The 23,917-nt window shown below is 34.0% G+C and overlaps 1 protein-coding gene across 1 annotated transcript; it reads right to left on the bottom strand.

The window, feature by feature from the left end:
• Positions 1 to 12,981: 12,981 nt before the first annotated feature.
• Positions 12,982 to 22,376, bottom strand: LOC104895332 (uncharacterized). The gene is made up of 7 exons (XM_010681802.4): positions 22,117 to 22,376; positions 21,196 to 21,276; positions 19,957 to 20,075; positions 19,533 to 19,675; positions 16,537 to 16,684; positions 16,264 to 16,423; positions 12,982 to 13,472 (listed from the first exon to the last, which is right to left on the bottom strand). Exons 2-7 carry the CDS (start codon positions 21,206 to 21,208, stop codon positions 13,381 to 13,383), a joined length of 675 nt encoding a protein of 224 aa, XP_010680104.1. The 5' UTR covers positions 21,209 to 21,276; positions 22,117 to 22,376; the 3' UTR covers positions 12,982 to 13,380.
• Positions 22,377 to 23,917: the final 1,541 nt, after the last annotated feature.

The following is a 23,917-nucleotide window of genomic DNA, read 5'->3' as shown; positions in this document are numbered from 1 at the left end:
TTCACAATTTAAACTTTAATTAGCTTTGGTGATTTACATTTTAGGAAAAACATAGTCATGTGGGATCTTGTTAGATTCGTCTGAATGTGAATTTTTTTAATATCAACTTTTATAACTTTTACTTATTGATAATTGAAGATATTAATGGTTAAAATAATGCATTGACAAACGTAAAAAAAGAAGTATTGCACTTATTTAGAAACGGAGGAAGTACTTTTGATCCTTTAAGATTTTTATGCTTAGTTTGCAACGTTTTTGCTAATTTTACATTTATTCATTTGACTTTTGATGCTCATTTCACTTTTATGTTTTCTCATTTAATGTTTTCTACTCATTTTATGTTTTTGCTCATTTTAAGTGGTTATCAAGAATCTCACAAAAAAATTAATATACTAAAATACACATGTCATCTTCTAAAAACTCTTCCAAATTATATACACAAAAGATTTCCAAGCATTTGCCCTACACAAAAAATCTTTTTTAGTTTTTATTTCCCCTTCTCTTGCAATATTTGACGGTTCAATTGGCTTCTCTTCTAACTACACATTACATAATATAAAACATTATTGTGTAGAGCAAACATGTTATTATATTATTATTTAATCAAGTCATTCTTGATAAAATATAGCACGAGTTTCTTAACCAAACATACAAAGTCATCTCGTCCATCAAACCTATCAATATATACATAGATATATATTGTAATTTTATAAGTTGACTTATGAATTTCATATATAAGTTATATTTCCTCCATTCTTTTATAATTACAACATTTTAACTTCTATACTTGTCGATACATAACTTTGACTCATGTTGTAAACATATTTCTTGTCTTCTTAACCTAATAGTATGATTTTTTTCCGATTGCGACTTTTTACAGATGGATGCAGAGTTCTAGGGGAATTATGTTCCGTCAATGACCCATGTTGTGAACATATTTCTTGTCATCTTCACCATGAGGGTCTGGGAGTTTGTGCTTAAGATAGCTAACGTCAATCTCCAGCAATATCAATCATGCATGATATATTGTTTACATATATATATATGCATATCTAAATAAACACTTCTACATAGATAAATTTAGGAAATATTCTTAAATCTATCATAACATATGTCAATTTCTTTTAATTTCGCTGCCAAAGCTCTAAATTCTGCCATATATGTAAAAAAAATGATGTTAATAATGAGCAAAGATTGTTTTTCCTTTATTTTTTTGACTTGATGTAACGTGTTGTTTCCCTTTCATTTACATGTAGTAGGCTATCAGCTAGCTACGATTGGTCCAATTGTAATTCCACACTAGCATCAAAATGCATGATAATTATATGTTTCCGACTCATAATTTTGATTTGTTAAGATCTTCATGATCAATTATATATAACTAATATAAGTAAAATTAAAAGAAACTAATAATTTGAAATTACACATTGATATATTAATAAAATCTCATATGATAGTATATTTTTATCAAGTATTAGTAGAAAAAATATATACGGAGCTATAACAATCTTGTTATAGACTAAAAAATACAAGGCCTTCTTCATCTCTTCTCTCCTAAACCCTAGCCTTCATTGTCAATTTTAAAGGGGCTTCCATCGGATCTTACCCGTGAAAAGCCCCAAATCTTTTTCCTTTTGAGTATTTTTGTTTGTTAGGTTATAATAATGTCTCCCTCGAAAGAAAAGGTTATTCGCATTCGAAAGACAAGAATTTTCAATTTCCTTCGAATGACAGGACTTTTCGAACTCTTTCGAGAGATAAAGTTTTATTTGCGTTTAATAGGGTCTCCAGTTATGCAGGGCTGTAATTAATTTATTGATTGGATTCGGATTACAAAATCAACACAATAATTTTCTTCCCCACAAAATTATGAAGCGACGACGGATCCACTTAAAAAGTTGTATGATACAACAAAACGAGGATATGCCTAATTGTTATATCTAAGTATTTGGATTCTCAACCATTCACCGGTTAATTCTTGTTTTATTTTGTTCAATATATTTTCAATATCGTTAATTGTAGATGTCGTATGGCTTTAATTGATGAAATATAGTGTCCTTTGGATTTCTTTCAAAAAAACAAATTTGTTATAGACTTGGAATGTTTCCTTGACTAATGTTAAAATGGGTATTAATTCCTCACATGCGCCAAAGTTCAAATTAATTCCATAGGTACCGTCCATGTAGGACAGCACGCGAGAATTTTTTTTGTACTTAAGTAAAACCGCTACTTCGAGTAGTGGTTTCCTCTTATAAGCCACTGCTTGAAGTAGCTGTTATGAGAAAAATAAACCCGCTACTTGAAGAAGCGGTTATGTTTAATTGACCGCTTCTTAAAGTCGCGGTTTAGTACTGAAGCCTTCCACCTTCAAGGCCAACACTCAATAAATGTAAATCGCTACTTCGAGTAGCGGTTCATTAATAAGACCGCTACTCTAAATAGCGGTTTATTGAAATTCCTAAATTTCTCCCATTTCACGATTTCATTCTCTAAAAAAAAAAATTCTCCCTCTCTCTCTTCCAACCTTCACATCGAAGCTCAGTCGGGCTGCTACGCTATGTATTGTCGACGAGTAGCCGCTGATTGCCGCCAACCGCGTCGCACCGTCCGCCGCACAACCATCCTCCACAAGAGATGGGGTTTTGTGCATTCTGGCCGGTTATGGAAAGTAACATTGACTTGGGTTTATTTGTGTGCATATAAATCGCTACTTCGAGTAGCGGTTCATATACGCCAGAACTCCAGCTGCTTCCCACAGAGAACCCAAGACTTTGATTGTATATTATATTGCTTTAGATGTTTCAACTTTTTGCTTGACTTATCAGACGGTCTCTGTAATCCCCCACATTTTTAAAAGATTTTCATAAATATATTAAGGTATTTATGTAGTTATATTTAAATCCAAATGAGTTTGGAAATGGTTTGACTTTTAAAAAGGGTTGACTATTTTTAAAAGTCAACTAAAAATATTTTGCATGGCTTAATAAACTTGTAATATTTTAATTAAGCATGTTTTAAATAAAAGTTAATTATTAAAAGCATATTTAAAAAGAAAACTTAATGGAATGGAAAGCCCAAAAGTAATAAAAAGGGAAAGGATAATTTGATGACTAAAGTCCTAATAAGCCCATCTTGTTAGTCATCAAAGTTTTAATTATTGAAATTTCTTTTCCTAAGCCCAAAGGATTAGCCTATTTAAATATCCTAAAAACCAATTATTTTGCCCTACATTCTATTTTCTCTCTCCTCCCTTGCACGTACTTTGAATTTTCTCTTCCCTCACTCGACATTTTCTCTCTCCTCTCTCTTTGTGCGTGATTATATTCTTCTCTAAAAATCGTTTCTTCTTCGCTAAGTAACGTTTCTTGTTGAACAAGAAACGTCACAAATATTTCTTGAAGCCGAAACCTGCTGCCGCCGTCCTTGCTGCGTCCCTCAGTCCGGGCTGCCTTCCTCCTCCATTTCGGTTGTTTCTTTACTTCTCCCTTAAGATTCCATTAAAGTCCTAATTTTTATTGTTATTTTATTACTATTTACATGATTATGATTTGAGTTATTATTTATTATGAAGAATTTAGTTTTCGGTTCTCATATGTATAAAAGAAAAAATTTCAGATTTATTATTTTTAGTTTTAATCATGAAAGAATGTTTTTAGGGTTTTAAATCACTAGAAACCGTATATTTAAAGTATGAATATGAATTTTGATTGGAATACGATTTTTATATGCATTTAAAATATTTTCAGAAGTTTAGAAAATTTTATAAATGCTGGAAATTCAGAAAGTTATATTTTAAGGTTTTAATGATTTTTAATCACTAGAATAGTTGTACTATACTAGGGATTAAAAATAACGAGATTTAAATTATAAAAACGATTTTTAAAGACGTTTAAAAGGTTTGGGACGTTTTAAAGTTGCTGTATTTTTTTTAGTTCAAGTATTTACTTGATTATTTTATTGTTTAGGCGGAGAATTTATAGTAGGGGACTTTTAGAACATAAAAGTGGCCTACCGTTGCGTTTATACAAGGTACGTACATAGTCTACGTGCTATATGGTTAGAAACATGCTTGGGATGTTTTTATTTTGTAGTATCATGTATAGGACCTTGTTGTTCATATATATGATTTACTGAAATTGCTTTACATGTTACTTGCCTGTGTGCTACATGTAAACTAAGAATATGTATGAGTAAGATTGTTTGTATGGAAGTTTGATGCAAGCAGATAAGTTTAGTTTTGGTATTAATTCGTGAGTGAATTAATGTAAGTAAGTTGGAATCATGTGTTACATAGATTCTTTGAGATTATTTATTTATCTTATAAGAACCGTGGATCTTATTTGGTAATTTGAGTTATACCTATATAAAGGTACAGTTTACTGTTGGCTAGGTTCAACAGGCAAGTTAGAAAGAATAAAAGAAGTTAAAAGAGTCTTGAATGATAAGTTGTGAACTTGTTGATTCTAAGATAAAAAGGAGTTTTGTGATTTATGTGATTTTAGTTTATGTGTTGTGTGCTTGGTTGGTGTCAACACAAGTATAAAAATGAATGCAACGTAAAGTGAAACGAGATAGGTTATAGACTTTAGACTGGTGCACGTCTAGAGTTGGACACTAAGGGTTGGGATACATAGTCCGCCGTGATATGTATTTTCCTAGGATTGGATTGATCACCTTTCCTTTTTAGCTCAAAGGTTCCTCGATATCGCAGGTCAATTGGAATATGTGGTAGCTCCATATTCCTACTTCAGTATAGACAACTCGTCCCATAACTATTCCATTTAAAGAAGAAATAAAAGTTTAGAGTCTAGTTCAGTAAGAGTCATCTGCAGTTTGTTATATGCTTATTATTATTTATTGTTGTAGTATCATGTTTAGGATTATTTATGCTGATATGTAGTACTCAGCTTTGCTGATTACGTGCGTGTTTGTGTGTGTGATCATGGCTTTGCCTATTGATCCTGTGATGATCCTTCTGGTGAGCAGAGTCAGTATTGCATTGACATTACAGGTTTGCAGATGCATTGCATTGGGAATCTGGAATGGAGAGGCTTATATTTAATATAGTTGAAGTTGTTTTCGTAGGGACATCTTTACTAAGTTTGAGGTTTTAGTTGGTGTGCTTTAGTCGAAACAGTTGTCATTTATTTCATAAGTTTAATAAAGTTGATTTTATTTTAGTAATTGTTTTCCGCTGCAAAATTCTGAGTAAGCCGAAACGTTTTCACACGGGCGATAATGCCTGGGTAATTCTCTAGATTTGTTATAAAAGTATTTTCTAGAAAGAGAGAATTATCGGGGTGTTACAGTCTCGGCCAAGACTTTGATACTAATAATGTACTCATTGAAACGAACAAAACAAAACCCAAAATGACTATATTTTTATATATTGCAAAGAAATTAGAATATTCCCTGTAATCCGTGTTGAAATTGCAAATGAAAAGCATTGTATAAAGGCAAAATTGGTCACAACACCCTGAACTATAGCGCGAGTGCACCAAACAGCCCCAACTACAGCTTGTAGCTAGAACACCCCAAAGTACGGACGTGGGTGTATTCTGTACCATAAATGATGTCGGTTAGATTCCCTCCCCTTTCTTATTTTCTTCTTTTTTAACCCTAATTTTTTTACTTAAAACAAAAAAGGTGTGTACCTTGATTCATTTTCCCCTTCCTCAAGTAAACAAAAAGACTTTCTTCCCCAAATTTCCTCTTTGTTTTCAAGTGAACCCTAAACTCTAACAAAGTGAAATCTGTATAACAACAACGAGCTGAGCTTCATCTTGAAGTTTCAAGAAGAATTCAAATACCAAATTAGGTGATGGTAGGATTTACTAGTCGACATTGATTGTCTGTAGTAGTCCAAACAACTTGGAAGTTTAACCACAATCAAGGAAAACGCTTCTATGATTGTCCAATATCTAATACTCGACTAATAGCTGGTGAGAATTTCGATCACCGACCTCATTTATGGTACGAACTGCACTCATGTCCGTACTTTATGGTGTTCTGAATATAAGTCTTAGTTGGGGTCGTTTGGTGCACCCCTGCTATACTTGAAGATATTGAGGCTAATTTTATCTTTTATAAAACAGTGGGTAACTGTCATGATTCATAATATAATATGAAACAGGATAAAATAGACTTAGAAAACTAACCATTGAGTTGACTGGTAATGTTAACATCATCTCTAGCTAGGGTGGATAAGATTATAATATATTATCTGCTAAATGAATGCGTGCATAATTATATATAAAGCACTGACCTTCCATTATATAGTCGTTACTCGTTCTTAATCTTATTACGTACAAGATAATACCAATGATTTACAACGACTTTCATATATGCAATTTTAATATTTTCTTCTTGGTAAGTATATTTACTAGAATGCTACGTACAAATCTAGTAAGTTATAATAAATCAAGCATCAATTGTTATCACTTCTTCTTATCACTTTTTTCTTCTTATGTACAGTCATATCAATTTCCATAAACAATTTATGTGAATGATCATCACTAAACATACAACTTCCTCCATTTTCGAATTACCTCCTTGTTAGGGTTAGACATACACATGGGACTAAACAAGTCAATTTTGCATACTTTTTTTTTTTTACTGAAGTGATATGACAAAATTTCCTCATTACACATAGTAGCTGGTCATAAATGATGGTAATGGGAATGAATTTGTGTGTAAATTTGTGAAAAATATCATTGTCCATTCCCATGGTAATGCTAATTTATCCTAATGTATCCATTTTTCTTCTTGAATTTTCATTCCCATCCAATACCACCTTGTAGGTGGTAATGAGTGGAATGAAAATTGCTTCTCCTTGGAGACAAAAGCACAAGTTTATGGGTGAGATTGCTTGCCCATTGAGAAAAAATGCTTCCCCATGGAGATTTTAAGGGTCCTTCCCTAACAAAATTACACTTAAAATTCATTCCCATTACCGCAATTCATTAACAACTACCAAACGTGCCGTTATGACACAAAATTTAGGTAACTAAAGTTTGCTAACTAGTCATTTATAAATGTTTGAGAAGAAGTTAGGTTTTTTTTACATAGATTGTATATAAAGATTTTTAAAAAAAGGTAGGTAAGTCAGCAAACATGGTATTTCCTTGATTTCAAAATAGTTGCAACATGAGTGCAACATAATATTTGAAGAGCTCATGTGATGATAGGAGAGAAGTATCCACTGATGAAAGAAGGTAATATAGCAGCTATTTTGAAAATTACTAGCTCAGTTAAATAGCTCAGTTGGTTAAAGTTTTCCTTCTGATTTCAGGAGATTTTGAGATCGATAAATTCTCATTATTTGCCCTTGTGGCGGCTCTCTAAACACACACAAAATATAAAGGTGTTATCTGTATATTGTGGATAAAGTTGAATAAAATAAAGAGTTTTTTTTTGTTAGAAATAACCTTTTATAATCACATTTTTGCGAAAAATAACCTGTAAAATATTTTTTTGCAACTTACAACCTTAAACAATTTTTTTTCGAGATGAAACCTTTTTTTCATTTTCAGTCATTGACAATTAATTTTTTGCCGTTGATTGTGATTTGATTTATTTCCATCTCTCTTACAATTTATTTCCTTTCCTTTTCTACCCTAAATTAAACAAAAAAACCTTTTTGTATTCTTACTCTCTCCCTCAATTATCTCTCTCCATAACACCCTAATATGCCACCCTATGCAAGAGTAGGGCATCATCATCTCCCTCTGCAGTTGCCATTGAAGGTGCTGCAAACTTTTTGTTCAGTTTAGTTGTTGGAATCAAGGCTTGAAAAGCGAGCCTCCTTTACTTTAAAAGTCCCACATCACTTGTGGGAGGGATACTCCCTTTTTTTATATATTCCCTCCCTTCTTATTCTTATTGAGTTGGATACTTGAGATATTTTTGTGGTTGGTTATCATGTTTGGACTTGGGCTTGCTAACACGCGCTCGCGTCGTCCAAATCGGGCATGGGTTATGGGAATAAAGCTAAGCTGGAGCTAACTTTTTGGACCCGCGCCTGAGTGTGTGTGTGTAATAGATGTGTAGACTGTAACGTTATTTAACGTTACATTATTTATGGCAATCCCTTAATATCTTCCTCGAATTTTACTTTTTTCTGTTTTTTAGTCTGATTTCTTCCTATAAAATCAATGCCTCACTTATCACTTCAGACACACATAAGATCATTCTTTTCTCACTCGATCTTCTTCCTGGGTACGTGCTAATCTCCATAGACCTACTTTGTTAGTTGTGACAGTTTAGGTTGATGTGTTAACCTTGGGGAGCTTTTCGGCCAGTGTCGTTACCACCGTTGTCGGGCCGTAGTTGCTTTCTAGTTAGTGGTCTCCTACCACGACACAACCTTGAAATCAGTTTCTTCCTTGCCATTATTGCCTTTGACCGTTTCTAACATTATATTGATTATAGAATTTGCAAGCCACAAACTTTCCCCTTGAATTATGATGTCTCTAAGAAGTCCTTGTAGTCACCGCACACCACGCATTCACATTTCACCATTGTTGAAGGAGAAGAGAGATTTCAGATTTGGTGAACAAGAACCCTAAATATATTGAAGGGAAAGATAGATTTCAATTTGGTGAGCAAAAATGAATTGGGGAGCTAAGGGTTTTATAAGAGAATGAGAGGGAAATAGAGCTAGAAAATGGAGGAAAATGAATTCTAAGGAGATGGAGGTAAACTAACTCACGGTCAGCGCAAAAAGTTAACGGTCAATGACGGAAAAATAGAAAAGGTTTTATCTCGCAATATTTTTTTTAAGGTTGTAAGTTGCAAAAAAAACAAAATTTAAAAGATTTTTTTTCGCAAAAACGTGACTATAAAAAGTTTTTTCTAACAAAAAAAACTCTAAAATAAGTTGAAAGTAAAGAAGAGAAGAATTATACTTCTTGCGCACGTTTCATAATAGTTAACTCATATGATGAAGATTCAATATTTAAGGAGCTATGAGAAAAAAAATCAACTAGCTAAATAAGGTAATCTTGCAATTATTTTGAATTTTCTAATAAATGGAAGTGTTGAAATCAATTTGAACAAAAAGAAACTATAAAAAGGTTAGGATTTCTATGAAGCAAAAGGTTGATGTGATCATCAGTACATTATGTTAACGTTCCCAAATACAATACATAGAGCTAGGTGCACCAAAGACTTTTTCAGCTAATGCTCATTTGGTGACACTTAGAAAAAGACTTTGCTATACGCCTATACCCAGAACTAATTTCAGGTAGTCTTCATTCTTTTTCAGGTAGTCTTTATTTTTTTCAGGTAGTCCAACTGAAAAAAAAAAAAAAAAAAGTCCAACTGAAACAAAACAAAGTCCAACTGAAAGAAACACAAAGTCCAACTGAAAGAAAACAAAGTCCAACTGAAACAAAACAAAGTCAACTGAAAAGAAAAACAAACTAACTCGAGTTCAGGGCCATGTCATTCATACCAAGCATTTCTCAAGTAGTTGAAGGAGATTTCTCAACTGAAAGAAGCCTTAATTTGAGTTGAGGGCCATGTCTTCCACCACTTCTGGAATTAATAAAAACAACCATGGCATTGTTATAAGGAAGGAGCAGTAAAAGAAGATCCAGATGATTTCTTATTCAACAGTAGAAGGCCTATAATGCAACCGTGGGTTCCAGATGATTTCTTATTCTGTTGGACGTGGGGTTGTTTTGGAGAGATTTTGCTTGATAGAGATCACCAGGAAAAGAATCGGCTCAATATCATGGTGAATGCCTTTGAGTTCTTGAAAGCTTGTCCACCAGGAAGATTGAAGAATCGACTTAGTGTTAGGTTAGGAATTAGGGCTTCTACTGTTTACTCAAATGTTCCAGCTCAGAATCTTACTGGTTTGCAAGTGAAGATGCGGCGCCGAAAGAGAGAGATGGTGAAGGTGAAGGTGAAGCTGAAGAGGTGGCGCCAAAGCCTTAATTTGAGTTGAGGGCCATGTCGTCTGACGAGAATATTGGGTCAGACGGTCTGACCCAATACTTTCACAAAGATATATGTCCTCAAAGTTCTGCATTGGCATGCGTGAAAAATGTAAGTGTAACAATTAATTTGAAACAGAGGTAGTAGATGGCATGAAATTTCTAGAGTACTCTTCTGTTATTCACAAAATGAAGAATGTTTGTAAGAGGTCTTGATTCTCAAAGCCTTAACCTCTCATTTTGTAGATAATTATCCACGCACCAACGAGCAACGACAAGTTATGAGTTTATGACTATGTTTGTTACAAAATATCAACCCCAAAACAATACTTTTGTGTTGTTTTATTAAATTACTCGACACATCGATCGTCCTAATAGCGGCTTAGATTGAAAAGATGAAAATAATAAACATGGAATTAATATACGAAGCCAAAGAGATAAGCTTACTAAATTTCATATAGTAATTTATGAGGAAAAAAATTACTTTATAGAAATAATATTATAAAACTAGGTCAAATTATTGGCATTATTAGAGTTCAAAATAGATAAAAAGTTGTGTACTTTTTACGCATTAACCAGTTAAGATTCCCTTCTCTATTATTACTAATACTCCCTCCATTTTCTTTCAATGTTTTTAATTTGACTTTTTTTCTGTCTAAAAAAAATCCAATTAGAGATTAGAAGGAAATTGAAGAAGTAGCTACTTTGATAGAAAGAACTTTGCCTACAAAAAAAATGATTAAAACTTCTACTCTATTCAATTTATATGTTGCAAATGTACAACTACAAGAAAATGATCAATTGAAGACCATTGACAAAAGTTGAACATGATTTTCTTACTATTATTATTTTTTTTGAATCAAAGGATTATGTTACTCGAACTTGAGTGTTGGTCACCCCTAAAAAAAAAAAAAAAACTTGAGTGTTGGTCTAAAAGACTAATATAGAGTATGGTTTAAATGTCCAAATCCACTAATTTATTAAGCTAATTCTCATTATTTTGACACATCATAAAATATTGGAATGTAAATACTCAGTTATCAACTTGAGTAAATGAAAGAGTACCACAAGCTATCTGGAAGATAGAAAGAATCAGAACAAGGAGGAATGAGTCCCGATTATCTAGAATTTTAGCGAACTCTATAAGATGCACCAATAAGCTTTGTCAATACAGAATACTCATTTAAGTCATTAGAATTAGGTGTGAAACCGACCTTTTACCGACACAAATCACACAATAAAATGGAATATTTAGAGAAAAACAAAAGTTCTGCAACTAACAGACAATAAACACGAGAATACTATGTTGCATAACGAATAAAATCTTGTACTATACAGTGTGAGTAACAAGGGAATGAAAGATCGAGGCGGCTAAGGTCATATACAATGTGAGTAACTGCAGGGCCCCCAAAATATAAGGGTTGAATTCTACTTGTCCACGTAAAAAAACCTAAATCTAATTAAAGATCATTTTTTTCCAATTTTATCAAGTGTAATGTTAAATGCAAAAAAAATTGTTGGTTTCTGCGGCTTGCTCGTGGGGCTTGTGAGGTGTGGGGTTGTGGGGTAGGAGAAGGTGGGGCTGCCGGTGGGTGGTTGTGGCAATGAGGGTGGTGGCAGGAAGTGAATGGTGGTAAGGAGTGGTGATTTAGGAAAAAATAAAGAAAAGATTATAAATATAATGACAATTTTTTTGGGTCAATTTAAAGTAATTTGGAAGTGATGAATAAAAATTCAGTTTGTAAGAACATCTCATAACAAGTTACATTTCATGAAAAACTTATTATAATATTCCGACTTTCACACTTATTAACATAACTTTGAGTTGATATCTTTTATTATCTATTAGTAAATATTTTTTAAGAAGTCAATATCTTAATGATAAATATTTTGAGTACTAATTTTTGTTTTTACATATAACTCCAACATTACCAGTTCAAGTTATATAGTAAATGGTACAGATATTGAAAGCTTGCAACTTAAAAAAAAAAAAAAAAAAAACCTCAAATCACAAATGTTATAGGGTTTCACTGAGGAAGTATTTGCCCATATCCGATATGGGGCAACTTTTCCCATATCATTTACTTGATATGATTAGATGTAACTCAGATATGATTTAATAGCTAACTGATATGATAAGATATTAGTGAGATATGATATAAGATTTCAACTAACAAGCCCAAAAAAAAAAATATGAAAAATAAAAAATTTATAATTTTTTAATATTATTTTTGTCATAAAAATTACATAAATATCATGATATTGACCCATATCGAATATGGGAATATCATTGCTCGGGTTTCACCTAACTTCATTCATCTAAACATAACATAGCTTCCAAGAACTTACGAAACCGTTATTAGCCCTTAGCCCCTTATATTAACTTTTTTAACATGGCTTATCTAAACTTATACTAATATATTAAAAAGAAGCGAGTCTACATGTCACGTAACACTATCCCTTTAATTGTCTCATTACATATCATCATTATGCACTTCAAAAAAAATTAAAAACATGTCAAATTCAACTGCATTACCTCAAGTTAATATACTAAACGGCCCAGTTGGTAATTAGTCATAAATTGTTGTAATCGAAATGAATTTGTGTGTAAATTTGTAAAAAATATCATTGTCCATTCCCATAGTAATGCTAATTTATCCTAAAGTGTCCACTTTCTTTCTTGAATTTTCAATCCCATCCAATACCACCTTGTATGTGGTAATGAGTGGTAATGAAATTTGTTTTCCCTTGAAAACAAAAACACAAGTTTAAGGGTGAAATTACCTACCCATGAAGAAAAAATATCTCCTCGTGAAGATTTTAAGGGTGCTTCTCTAATAAAATTACACTTAAAATTCATTCCAATTAAACAATTTATTAACAAAGACCAAACGGGCCGTAAAGGTCTAACCAATAAGCTCTGCGACCTTGGATGATATTGTTTAACATGAGAATGTTAATAACCCAGAGAATCACCAGGAATAAAAATCTAGTTAGCCTATATAAGGTGACAAATAAAGTGGAGAGAGCATAGCCTATATAGAGCAAAGAAAAATGTGTAGGAAATTATGGATAACTTAAGATCGGACGAAATCATTCTGGAATGCAGTATCATCAACCTAAAACCCAGAATGTAAAAAACAAGTAGCAGTCACTTTTCAGATCCAGTGATATACTGGTTTCTACTGTCCATAAATCTCAAAATTAGGGCTCTGTGATAAATAATGCAAGCATACCAAAAAAAATCACTTCCGACTCTGGTGAAATTGGCACCAAATAAGTTCAACTGAGCAATGTGATTCTATCCTAAAGAACAACTCTTCCTCTTGGACACAAACCATATATTCAATAGATTGCACATAGAGGAAATGAACACTTGATTTTTCATCATATTAAACCACCAAATTTCCAGTGTTGGAAATTATGGATCTCTTTGAGCTCACATAAAATCATAGTCATCAGCATCATCATAGCCGGCAACAGCCAAATCATCATCAGGCTTACCAATATGAAGCTGCTTCTTCTTTACGCCTGCATGACACGAATGGAATGTTTATAAAACGAGTTCTAGATATAACTATTTCTAAAATGTTGAAAAATGCTGTAAACAACTAGTATAAAAATTTACCTCCGTTTCTATATTTTTTGAAATAACTTGACGTTTGCAGTGTTTATTTACTAACATCAACCATGCTTTATTTATAGACATACGAATATAAATGTTTTTATTTAAGATGAATTTGCATAATGTATACTTTTCTGAAATTCAACTACAGTGTTTATAATTTCTATAAACAGATAAAGGTACCGATGGTTGAAGTTGTGCGTCAGAGAGCATGAAAGTCAACTAAAAGTGTTGCTGTTAAAAAGAATACTTCCTAAAGGTACCGATGGTTGAAGTTGTGTGCCAGAGAGCATGAAAGTCAACCAAAAATGTTGCTATTAAAAAGAATACTTCCTCCATTCCCTTATAAGTGTTACCTCGGAGTTGGGCACAAGCGTTAAGAAGAGGAGGGAGATAGAGAGAAATAAAAAGAGGAACTCATGCGATCAAGAGAGAGAATTCAATGTCAAATAAAGTAATGTAACACTTATTGTGAAGCAGTCTAAAACAGTAACTGTAACAAATGGGGAGGAAACCTCCTCTATATTAATGAACTAAAATGACCAGAGTCACATTAATGAACACAATTATATCTTGCAAGTTGTTAACAGTGGGCTAGCACAACTTTTATGTTCATTCACTAAAGATATATGCACTACAAAGATGACTACCAAATGCATAAATTATTTAGATTAGACAAAAATCAAAAATTCGGCAAGATTCAGCACTATGTCATGGATAAACAATCCTTAAACCCCAGACGTAAACTTCATAGTTCCACTGCTTGCATCTATTACTCAACCAACCAGCATAATGGTGAGTACTTACAGACCAATCAAAACTCGTTAAAACTTGTCATATAGAAGTAAGCTACAAAGGACTACTCGAGAGAATTGACAGAACATTGATTATGTATCAAAGGCATTGTAGCAACAGAAGTCTAAATTCCTGGCTCAGTCAGAAGCATCGTAACTATTAATTCTGTTCAGAAGGGAATTTAGTCCAAGAGAAGCTCTTGACCATTAATTAAGATGGAAACGAAATTTAGTGGTTCAGAGTTCAGACAAGTTTAGCAACACTGCTGACACTGAATCAGTAAAAATGGAGGTTGTTGAAGAAGGGAAATGAAGTCCTATCAATCAAAGAATTGCAAGTCCCGACTCGAAGGCTAAGGCACTAATACATTACTAACACAGAAAGCAACACTTCTTTGTCACAGGGTGCTCTCCTTGGCATTTCAGTGATTCAGTCAATTGTCATTTGGGTTCGGTAGGGCACAGCTGGATTATATTGAAAAGGCATTTGTAGCATGAAAGGGAAGGTCAAGGGATAAATGTATTGCTGAAGAGAGTACACTGATTAAATTATCAATTTGTTGTTGTACCTTGGCAAGGAATGAAACAAATTTTTAAAATTAGCTCACGCATTCATTTATCGATTTTTTTTAAGACATGAATAATTGGAGTCATACAGCTTTCATTATTCACTTGTAATATTCCAGTTTTGTAGCTAAGATCACAGACAAAGAAAAGGCATTACTTTATTGCAATTTTCAAGAAAAGCATCATTTGCCTCCAACCAAATGCCTAAGGAGATCTAATACAAAGAGTTTCAAACCCCTACTTGTCAAAAGACTCATAATTTTCAGGGTGAACACCAGTAAAATGGAATCCACTTTGATGAAGGATGACATAGGAATTAGATATTATGTTTGCTATTGGAGTAACTAAGTAAAGTACGTCTGAAAGGTATGGCAACTAAGTTAAGAGATTCCGAAATCCCTCTTTCTAGGGATGTAAATTGTAAGGAACTAGGAATAGCCAGGAACCAGGAACACAGCGTTTTCCCATCTTTTCCACTCAACTCCTTTTTTGATGTTATCCAGCATAATATTCTTCTCCCCATCAAACTTAATGTTTTGTATCAGTTTCAAAATGACATACAAAATAACTATACTAATAGCCCTGGAACATTCCACAAGGTAAAAAGTCAGACACAAAAGAAAATTGTACAAAATCTCACCACTTGTTGTGTTCATTTTCTTAAGGCAAACAGATAACAAATCAGATTATTATGTATATCAACCTTTACTAATCTCATGCTCAATGGGGTCCTCAGTCACTAAGGTTCAAGGATGAGTCCATCACTGTCAAGTTTCAATGGAACTCTATACTAAGAAGCAACAGCTAATGTTGAATGTTTCACTATAATTAAATCGGAAATGCGTTGGAAGGTGATAGTATCAAAATCTTAGTGAATACGAGTATACAACTTTTACAGCAGGGTCTTAGCTGGTGCCTACCACTCCCATCACTCTAATTCCTAACTGATAAACAATCAAAAAAGTCGCTGAACAATTTTACAATCGACCATTTAGTTTAATGGATTATACAGAGCACAGCTGGTCAATAGTTTTCAGCAGTAACAGCACTCATCTCATAGACTCCTACCACCAGCTCACCCTCAATCAGGAACCTCGATCAAACCCAACTTCATACACATTGACTCATTTTAAATTTCCATGACACACACAAGCACTTCATGGTTGTTGGTATTGCCTTTTTAGAATATATGTGCTGGTTTAAACTTTCCCTTCTCAAAAGATTAGGTTAGAAGCAATATTTTTTCAAAACAGGTCGAAAGCCATATTTATTTGAAACAGGTTAGAAGCAATAGGCCACGAAGTTTGTTACACTGTTTGTAAAAGATGAACCATACCTGTTTTCTTTTTGCCAGCATTGGCCTCTTTTTCTGCCTTAAGTTTTTCATTAGCAATTGCTGTAACCGAGGAGGCAACTTCCTTTGCATCCGCGGCTTTTAAAGAAGTCGTTGACAGCCTCATCACTGCCTTCAGTAACCCAATATAATGAAAACTTTTCTGGATTGAAAAAGTGGTCAATTTAAGTAAGACTTTCAGCATTGTCATAACAAGAGAAGACATGACCAAATGATATGAAGAAAAGGAAAGGAAGAGAGCTGATGAGAACATACCTCGTATGCGCGAAGCTTATGAGAAACCAGTTCAGCATATTCTGCAAAGTCACTTTCAGATTTAGGTATGAAATTGTCCAGAGTCTTGTCATCACCCTTTTTAGCAAACAGCTCCGTTGTGGACTTGTAATCAGCTTCCTCCACTAGCCTGCAAGAAAAATCAGCTAAATGACACCAACCATTTAAGTGAAAAGACTAACATTATTCCTACCTTCGGCTGCTAAGGTGCTAAAAAAAATATTGCTGTACGAGGACACAAGAACTTTTACAATGCTAAAAAAAACCTGGGGAATTCTCTATCTCAGCAGTAACAGAAGTGGAAATTCACTAAGAATGACAGTAGCATACACATGCTAATCTAATTGGAAAACAAGCACCTCAACGGTCCCCAAGCAAAAAAGCCTAAGAGCTTCTCCTAGATCTAAAATCCAGACCTCTAGCCCTCTCTAAGTTTGAACAGCCACAAAAGACAACTATATCCTTTTTTTTATTGGCAAGTAAGATAGGATTAGATTATAAAAGGACAAAGGGGGTGTCACCAATTTTTTAAAAAAAAAAAGGTTATGACAAAAGGCTCAAGCCCTCATGCTCTCATAGAGCATTTTATCTACAAAATCAAGGAAAGTCAAATACTTTAACTTGACTTCCAGCTATACACAAGATTTAAAAAAAATGGAACTTCAACTCTTCACAAGAGAAACCTAATTCCTCAGAGAACTGTTGGTTTCTTTCCTTCCAAGTGCACCACCAGATTGCCAATGTAATCATCTTCCAGACCTTGGCAAGCCAACCTTTTTACATCCTTTTCAACACAAAAAGAGCATCCTTCACATAGCAAGGTTGGACCCAGCTCAACCAAACAAGGTAAAAGATAAGTGCCAAACAGAAAGAACCCAAGGACAAAAGAGGAGAGATGATTAACAGATTCCTCCTCCTCAAGGCATAAAGTGCAATGACTAGTAATGAAGAAACTCCTTCTCTTAAGACATCCTCAGTAAAAATCTTATCTTTGATTGTTGCCTAAGTTAAAAAAAAGGGGGCTTTACAAGCAGCTTCTCTTGCCAATTTTTTATAGCATGGAAGTTCATGGGTAAACTTTTTCGAGGAGAAAAAAAGCTCTTGACCAAAAAGGAGCCATTGTTGCTAACGCCGAAACATCTGATCATTCCTTTCCACGAAACCTCTAACAGAAAGGCACTCCAAAAACAATTATATCTTCTCGAATTATAGGGTGGATAGATAGGAATTTTACCAGAATTTTACTAAGTTGACCATGTAAATTGCTTACACTGTGCTGGTTCAGTAAGCCCAATCGAATATCAACATCCTAGGTTACACACCAGTAAACCCCTCGTGATATATGATCCGATAAAGCGAATTTGTACATGCAACTGGTAAGACTTTTAGGCTAATTTAACAAAACCCTGTAGGAATTGCATTTCTGCCCCATTCTCATATTGCGAATTATGTAACATTATTACACACAACAAAATTGATATTGACACAATAAATCAACTTGACGAGATCGAAGATCTAACAAATATTAAGTTCTATACTACACTACATTGTGTGTGTGTGTGTGTGTGTGTGTGTGTGTGTGTGTATATATATATATATTGTGATCTTATAAGGATATAAACAACACATTGGACCTTCAATTTTCTGCTAGGATAACCATTCTCTTTCAGGCTGCAACAAGATTATCTTTAGGGTACATGATGATTCTCCATCTTAGTTTTAGAAGGCGCAAGGCGAAGGAGCACGCATCCCATAGGCGAGGATCACCTTTAGTGCTAAAAAACCTTTAAAATCAACTATGCAACATATTTATACTCATAAGATAATAATTACATTAAAGATGCATAAAAGAACATTTAATTATAGATTACTTAATTTACAAAAAAAATCTGATCAGATGGCCGATGGCCCACACAGTCAGCATGGCTATTGATTAAAAAAAAAATTGGGGCGGGGAGATGACCCATTACTATTAGAGTCTAGTAGTCTACTTTTAATATAGACAAAAGAAGACTTCCAAAATAAGGGGATAAAAAAGCTAAAAAAGAAGGAAAAGGAAAATTTAAAAAGAGGGATATTTACTTCCAACCTTTCACGTGAAAAGATGAGATTGTACTGTCACTGACTCACTGGGGACCACAAAGGGTAAAAGAGAGAGAGAGAGAGAGAGAAGAGAAACGTGACAAAATAAGGGCTGCATCCAGAATTCCAGATCGGCAGAGGCAGACACAAGAGAAGCATGGTAGATCGCGAGGAGCCTGCCAAAACCTTTACCGGCGCCGGGTACCGGAGGCTTGAAGCACCGGTAACTATGCAGAAAGTTCAGTCAGCACTCTCTGTCATGAGTAATTGTTAACTTTGACCAAATTTTGGGAATTAGGGTTCACCAAATTGGGGAATTTTGATTTATTCAAATTGAAGTTATTCTATGCAATTAAATGAGGGATCTTGGTCGAATTGATGGCTTAAAGCCTGTGTGAGTTTTGATTTACAGTCAATTTGATTCTTTTGTAGATCTGAGCTCAAATATCTCCATCTTTCTCGCATCTCCACAGTAAGCGGCCAAGACAGTGCGCCAGGTGCCTCGCCGGAGGCGGCTGGAGGCGCGCGCTTCCTTGCCCCTGTCGTAGGTCACCTCGCCTAGGTCTTTGGATGCGATTTTGCTCACGCCTAGGCGGGCCTTGGGTGCGATATTTTAAAATTAAGATCTCCATTAGCAGAGAGAACAAACATAGTGGCAGCCATCAGGACAAAATGGTAAACTAAGCATTCTTAAGCTAAATGACATAACAGTACAAATAAGTATGAAAACAATACTCGTCCCAACACTGAATTAGTCTGAAGTTTGCTCATCTGTAGGATCCTTAAGCGTGTCTACAATATAGATTCCGGCCATCAACAGAGGCAAATAAAATATGAGTTGATGATTTACTTGAGTTCTTACTAACTGTATATCATAGTATAATCCGGAAACTAACCTTTGCTGACGCAGTTTCTCTGCTACAGGATCCAATGGTGTTTCATTAGCTGGTTCTACTTCTTTTCCTTTCTTCGCAGGTTCCTTTGATCCAGCTTTCTTGCTGGGCTTCTCAGGTGCTTTCGCTGGTGAAGGTGCAGGTGCCTGGAGAAGATCACACGAGAGAGAAGGAAACCGAACCATGAGAATGGAAAGAGACATCAAAGAACAGACTCATTTTTATTGTCTGAATAATGATATTATTTTAACATTACGAGTAAACCAAGCTGGAAAAAAACTGAAGTTCAAAGTTTGAGGTACTAAAAAGAGAAAAGCCCATAACCTAGAAAACGCTATAGAAGCTCACAAGAGCAACTCATGAGACAGTGTTATAAACACTGTTCAAATCAATACAGCAAATAATCACCGCACCATGATAAACATACCGGTTCGGGTTCATCTTCATCTTCCCAGGATTCCTTCACATCATCATCATCAGCATCTTCATCATCCCAGCTACTTCTCGGCTGGTCCTTTTTAAGAAGTTGTGGTACTGAATCATCCTCTGACCAACAGCATACATTCATTATATTTTGCCATAAATCCGACAGAAACAAGATCCACAAGAACAGAATAAATGTAATCTCTTCATACAAGAAGATCCAAATTGTGACAATCACATTCCCAAAAAACCATAAGCAAAAAGATTCTAAATCATACCCTCAACATCTCATGGAAACATTTACCAAAATAAAGCTACAGAGCAAAATAACAAATCATTAGGTAAATAAATAAGCTCCGAGCTGTTGCCCCCACTACCCATAGCCCCCATGCTGAATGTAGCCATACTTGATCAGCATCATCACTAATCATCACCAATGATAGAATCATGTCATCAAGATCCAGAAATTTCTCTTCCATACTATTTGACACACAAGCTTTTTTACTTCCATACTATTTGACACACAAGCTTCAAACCCATACAAAAACAATGTTAAGTTTCTTAATAATAGAAGGATGTTAATCTGGGAAAAGTATATTGGTGCAAGTATTCAATTGAATTGATTTTTTTTCTGGTCATGGTAGTTTGTTTATTAAGAAATAGTACTATGTGTAATGAGGAAATTTTGTCATATCACTTCAGTAAAAAATTTGAACATCTGTTATTTTTTCTTCAAAAATAAATAATCATGTGAGACCTTGTTAGTTTGTTTCGATGTGTAATTTCATAGTACCAAATTTTCATAATGCATGATGAAAGACATCCATGGCCAAAGGTGCGCATTAGAGATAGAGTAAAATGAGAGTATGTAGAACTTCAGAAGAAAACGGAGGTAGTATATACCCTACTTAATAGGAAGTTGAGGACTCACAATCAAAAATACTTTCCAATTGACATCATATACAATACCTTCCTAATTGTCGCAGTTCTCTACTTGATATTGAATAAAGTAATTTCCTAACGGTAACAATAACAATTTCCTACTTGATGCCAAAGACAACATTTTGCTATTTATTTTCATAATGGCACAACTAGGTGGGGCGGTCTATGATCCCGGAAAAACAATAGAAGTACAAGAAAAGCACGTTCTCTTTTTTAAGCAAGAAAAGTAAGATGACCAAACAGTCAAGGCTTAATATCTACAAACCCTAGGAGGATAAGAAGTTTATCATCAAAATCTTACCCCAGTCCTCCATGTCTGTATATGCTTGACAAGGAGTTTAGTCACGCCAAAGATCAAAGTTTCTTAAAATAACGCTGCACCCTGCACAACAGAAAGAAGTCAGCTACTATATAGTGCGACCCCACACTGAGGCAAAGAACCAAAAACCTATGCAATTTGATACTAGATAATCCAAAGAGTAGCCATTTACATCAATAACCAAACCCAATCCTTGAACTGAACTAAACTCTATCCCGAGGTAATCTTGCAAAACTTGCCTCTCCACCAAAGACATGAACTGTCATAATCCATACAGACGAATAAAACAGAATACACACACTATGGGAATCGCCTAAGAGAGTTTTACGCGATAACAAATGGACTACGCCTACTCTGACAAATCAAGAGGTCAAAGACGCTTAATTGGCAAGAAAAGGAGAAAACTTCTTACAACCAAGGGTTCAAACTTTCATAAATACGAATTACGATGATCCTCCAGTAACGAAAGCTTCCTACTTATGTCTCAATGGCAATAAGCAGACACAAAAAGAAACATATTATAGAAAATCGAGCCAACCCTCTACTCTGTGCTCCACCAAAATCTTCCCAAATCAAAGCACTTTACAAACATTTGACGATCGAAAACAAGGCAGATAGCAGATTGAAAAATTGGCAAGTTCCTAATCTTCTTAACTGAACTACTTAGAATTCCAAAACAATAAGCTTACTTTAAAATTCAACTAATTAAGCAGATACAAAACCCTAAAAATCCAATCAACACAGTGAATCAATTAATAAATATCTAAATCACAGCCGCAAACAAAAAAAAAACCCTAAATCGACACTAGTCAATAGACCGGCGCAAAAAAACTGAATCAATTGAAAATATAGTAATAACAATACAAAAAAACAAAGAGCAAAAGTGATGAGAGAGAAAGAGACCTGTGAAAGGCGAGCGAGTTGGTTGTAACTACAAGCGCAAAAGAGAGATATGAGGAAGGAATATCAACTATGGAAGATAGAAAGGTATAATGTGAGGATGGAGGAGAGAGAAAGTGGTGGGAATCAGAGAAGACTGTTGAGAGTTTGAGAAAAATACGACTCAAAAAGATGGAATTAATGGCTTTATGCTAGTTACCAGCTTTTCTTTTTTTCTCCAATGTGTTGTTGTGCTCTTTCTCTCTCTGTCTTTGGATGGGTTTATGACTTTATGGTGGTGGTTCGCGTGGTGGACGAGTTTTACGTGTTTTAGGATTTATTGTCTCAAACTGTCTTTTAATTTTGAAGTTTTTTTTTTTTTTAGAAATTATCTCATAAAATTTTTTATTTCAAACTATCTAAACTATCTTAGAGTCCATTCATTATCGTTTTTTGTTTTCAGTTTTTAGTTTTTTTTTAAAACTAAAAATCAAAAATAGGAAAAAAAGTGGTTTTCACTTTTTAGAGCTCGTTCGTTATCGTTCTTTGTTTTCAGTTTTCAGTTTTTTTAAAAACTAAAAACCAAAAACTGAAAATTAGAAAAAGTAGTTTTCACTTTTTAGTTGTCAGTTTTCAAAATCATCATGTTCCCAATAAATTTGACTAATTTTTTATTCATTATAGGACATATATCATATAACTTTGAAAATCAAAAAACCAAAAACCAGAAAACCACAATAATACCGAACATTCCCTTAGTTGTCAGTTTTCAAAATCATCATATTCCCAATAAATTTGACTAATTTTTTATTCATTATATAACATATATCATATGACTCTGAAAATCAAAAATATCAAAAAACAGAAAACCACAGTAATACCGAACGGGCCCTTACTTTCACATTTTGTTGTTAAGCATTATCTTCTAGGGATATCGCCAAAAGGGGGGCCAACTAGCCATCCTATTACAGGTGAGGGTGTATGAATTTCTACTTTTGAAAAAAAAAACTAACCTTTCTACGCTCTAAAAAGAGATCGTGGCATTTAGAAATAGAGTTGTTCACGATCAAAACGACTTGCTAAGCTCAACTAGACCGGCCCGTTAAAGTTACGGACTTGGACAACAAATTTTGAAGAAAGAATTTAAATGGACGGGCCAAGCCCGACCGGCTAATATTAATGTGCTGATATGGATAACCTCGGATATATCGCGGGCTAGCCCACCCGGCCCGTTTATCATAATATCTATTTTCAGTAAAATTTTATTTTTTACTCTTACTAATTTAATGTTGATTTATCTTTTGAAATATATAGTTTATTTACACTTATATAGCTTTCGTTACACATAATTATCTTTTATTCTTACCTTTACAACTTAATTTGTTGACCTTTAACATTTTTTTTTTACGAAAATTTTCAACTTTCTCCTTATGTTACATTGTGATTATCAATTTTTTTTCTATTTTAACCAAAATTATGTTTTAATCTCTACCCCATATAAGGGAAGGGAAGCTATGTTGTCCTCAAATGAAGAGACTATTTTACCCCCCTTCCCTTTTTAAATTACAAATTCACTTATAAACGAAAAGGGGTTTGAAACAAAAATACTGGAAATATAACTATAACAATCCCTCACAAATCAACTATTATTATAGAATTGGATAATTTACATTATACAAATCACTCAAATGAGAAAACTTTACAAAAGTAAAAAATTCACTTACAAACTACAACCAATACACTATAACGTCAATGCATACTCACAAAAAGTACACAAAAATGTGACTTGAAATCAATGTATGCACTTTCTTCACAATCTATGAAG

The sequence above is a fragment of the Beta vulgaris genome, chromosome 6 (genome assembly GCF_026745355.1).
Source record: "Beta vulgaris subsp. vulgaris cultivar EL10 chromosome 6, EL10.2, whole genome shotgun sequence".
Classification (NCBI taxonomy): domain Eukaryota; kingdom Viridiplantae; phylum Streptophyta; class Magnoliopsida; order Caryophyllales; family Amaranthaceae; genus Beta; species Beta vulgaris.
This window is presented reverse-complemented; position numbering and strand designations above follow the sequence as displayed.

Bases quoted from the DNA above. Each gene is read 5' to 3' on its own strand.
- LOC104895332 (XM_010681802.4), bottom strand. The intron at 16,685-19,532 runs GTTAGTTTCCGG...TTTTTCTTGCAG, and splicing joins GAGAAACTGCGTCAGCAAAG to GCTAGTGGAGGAAGCTGATT. The intron at 13,473-16,263 runs GTATGGTTCATC...CGTGTCATGCAG, and splicing joins TGCTGGCAAAAAGAAAACAG to GCGTAAAGAAGAAGCAGCTT.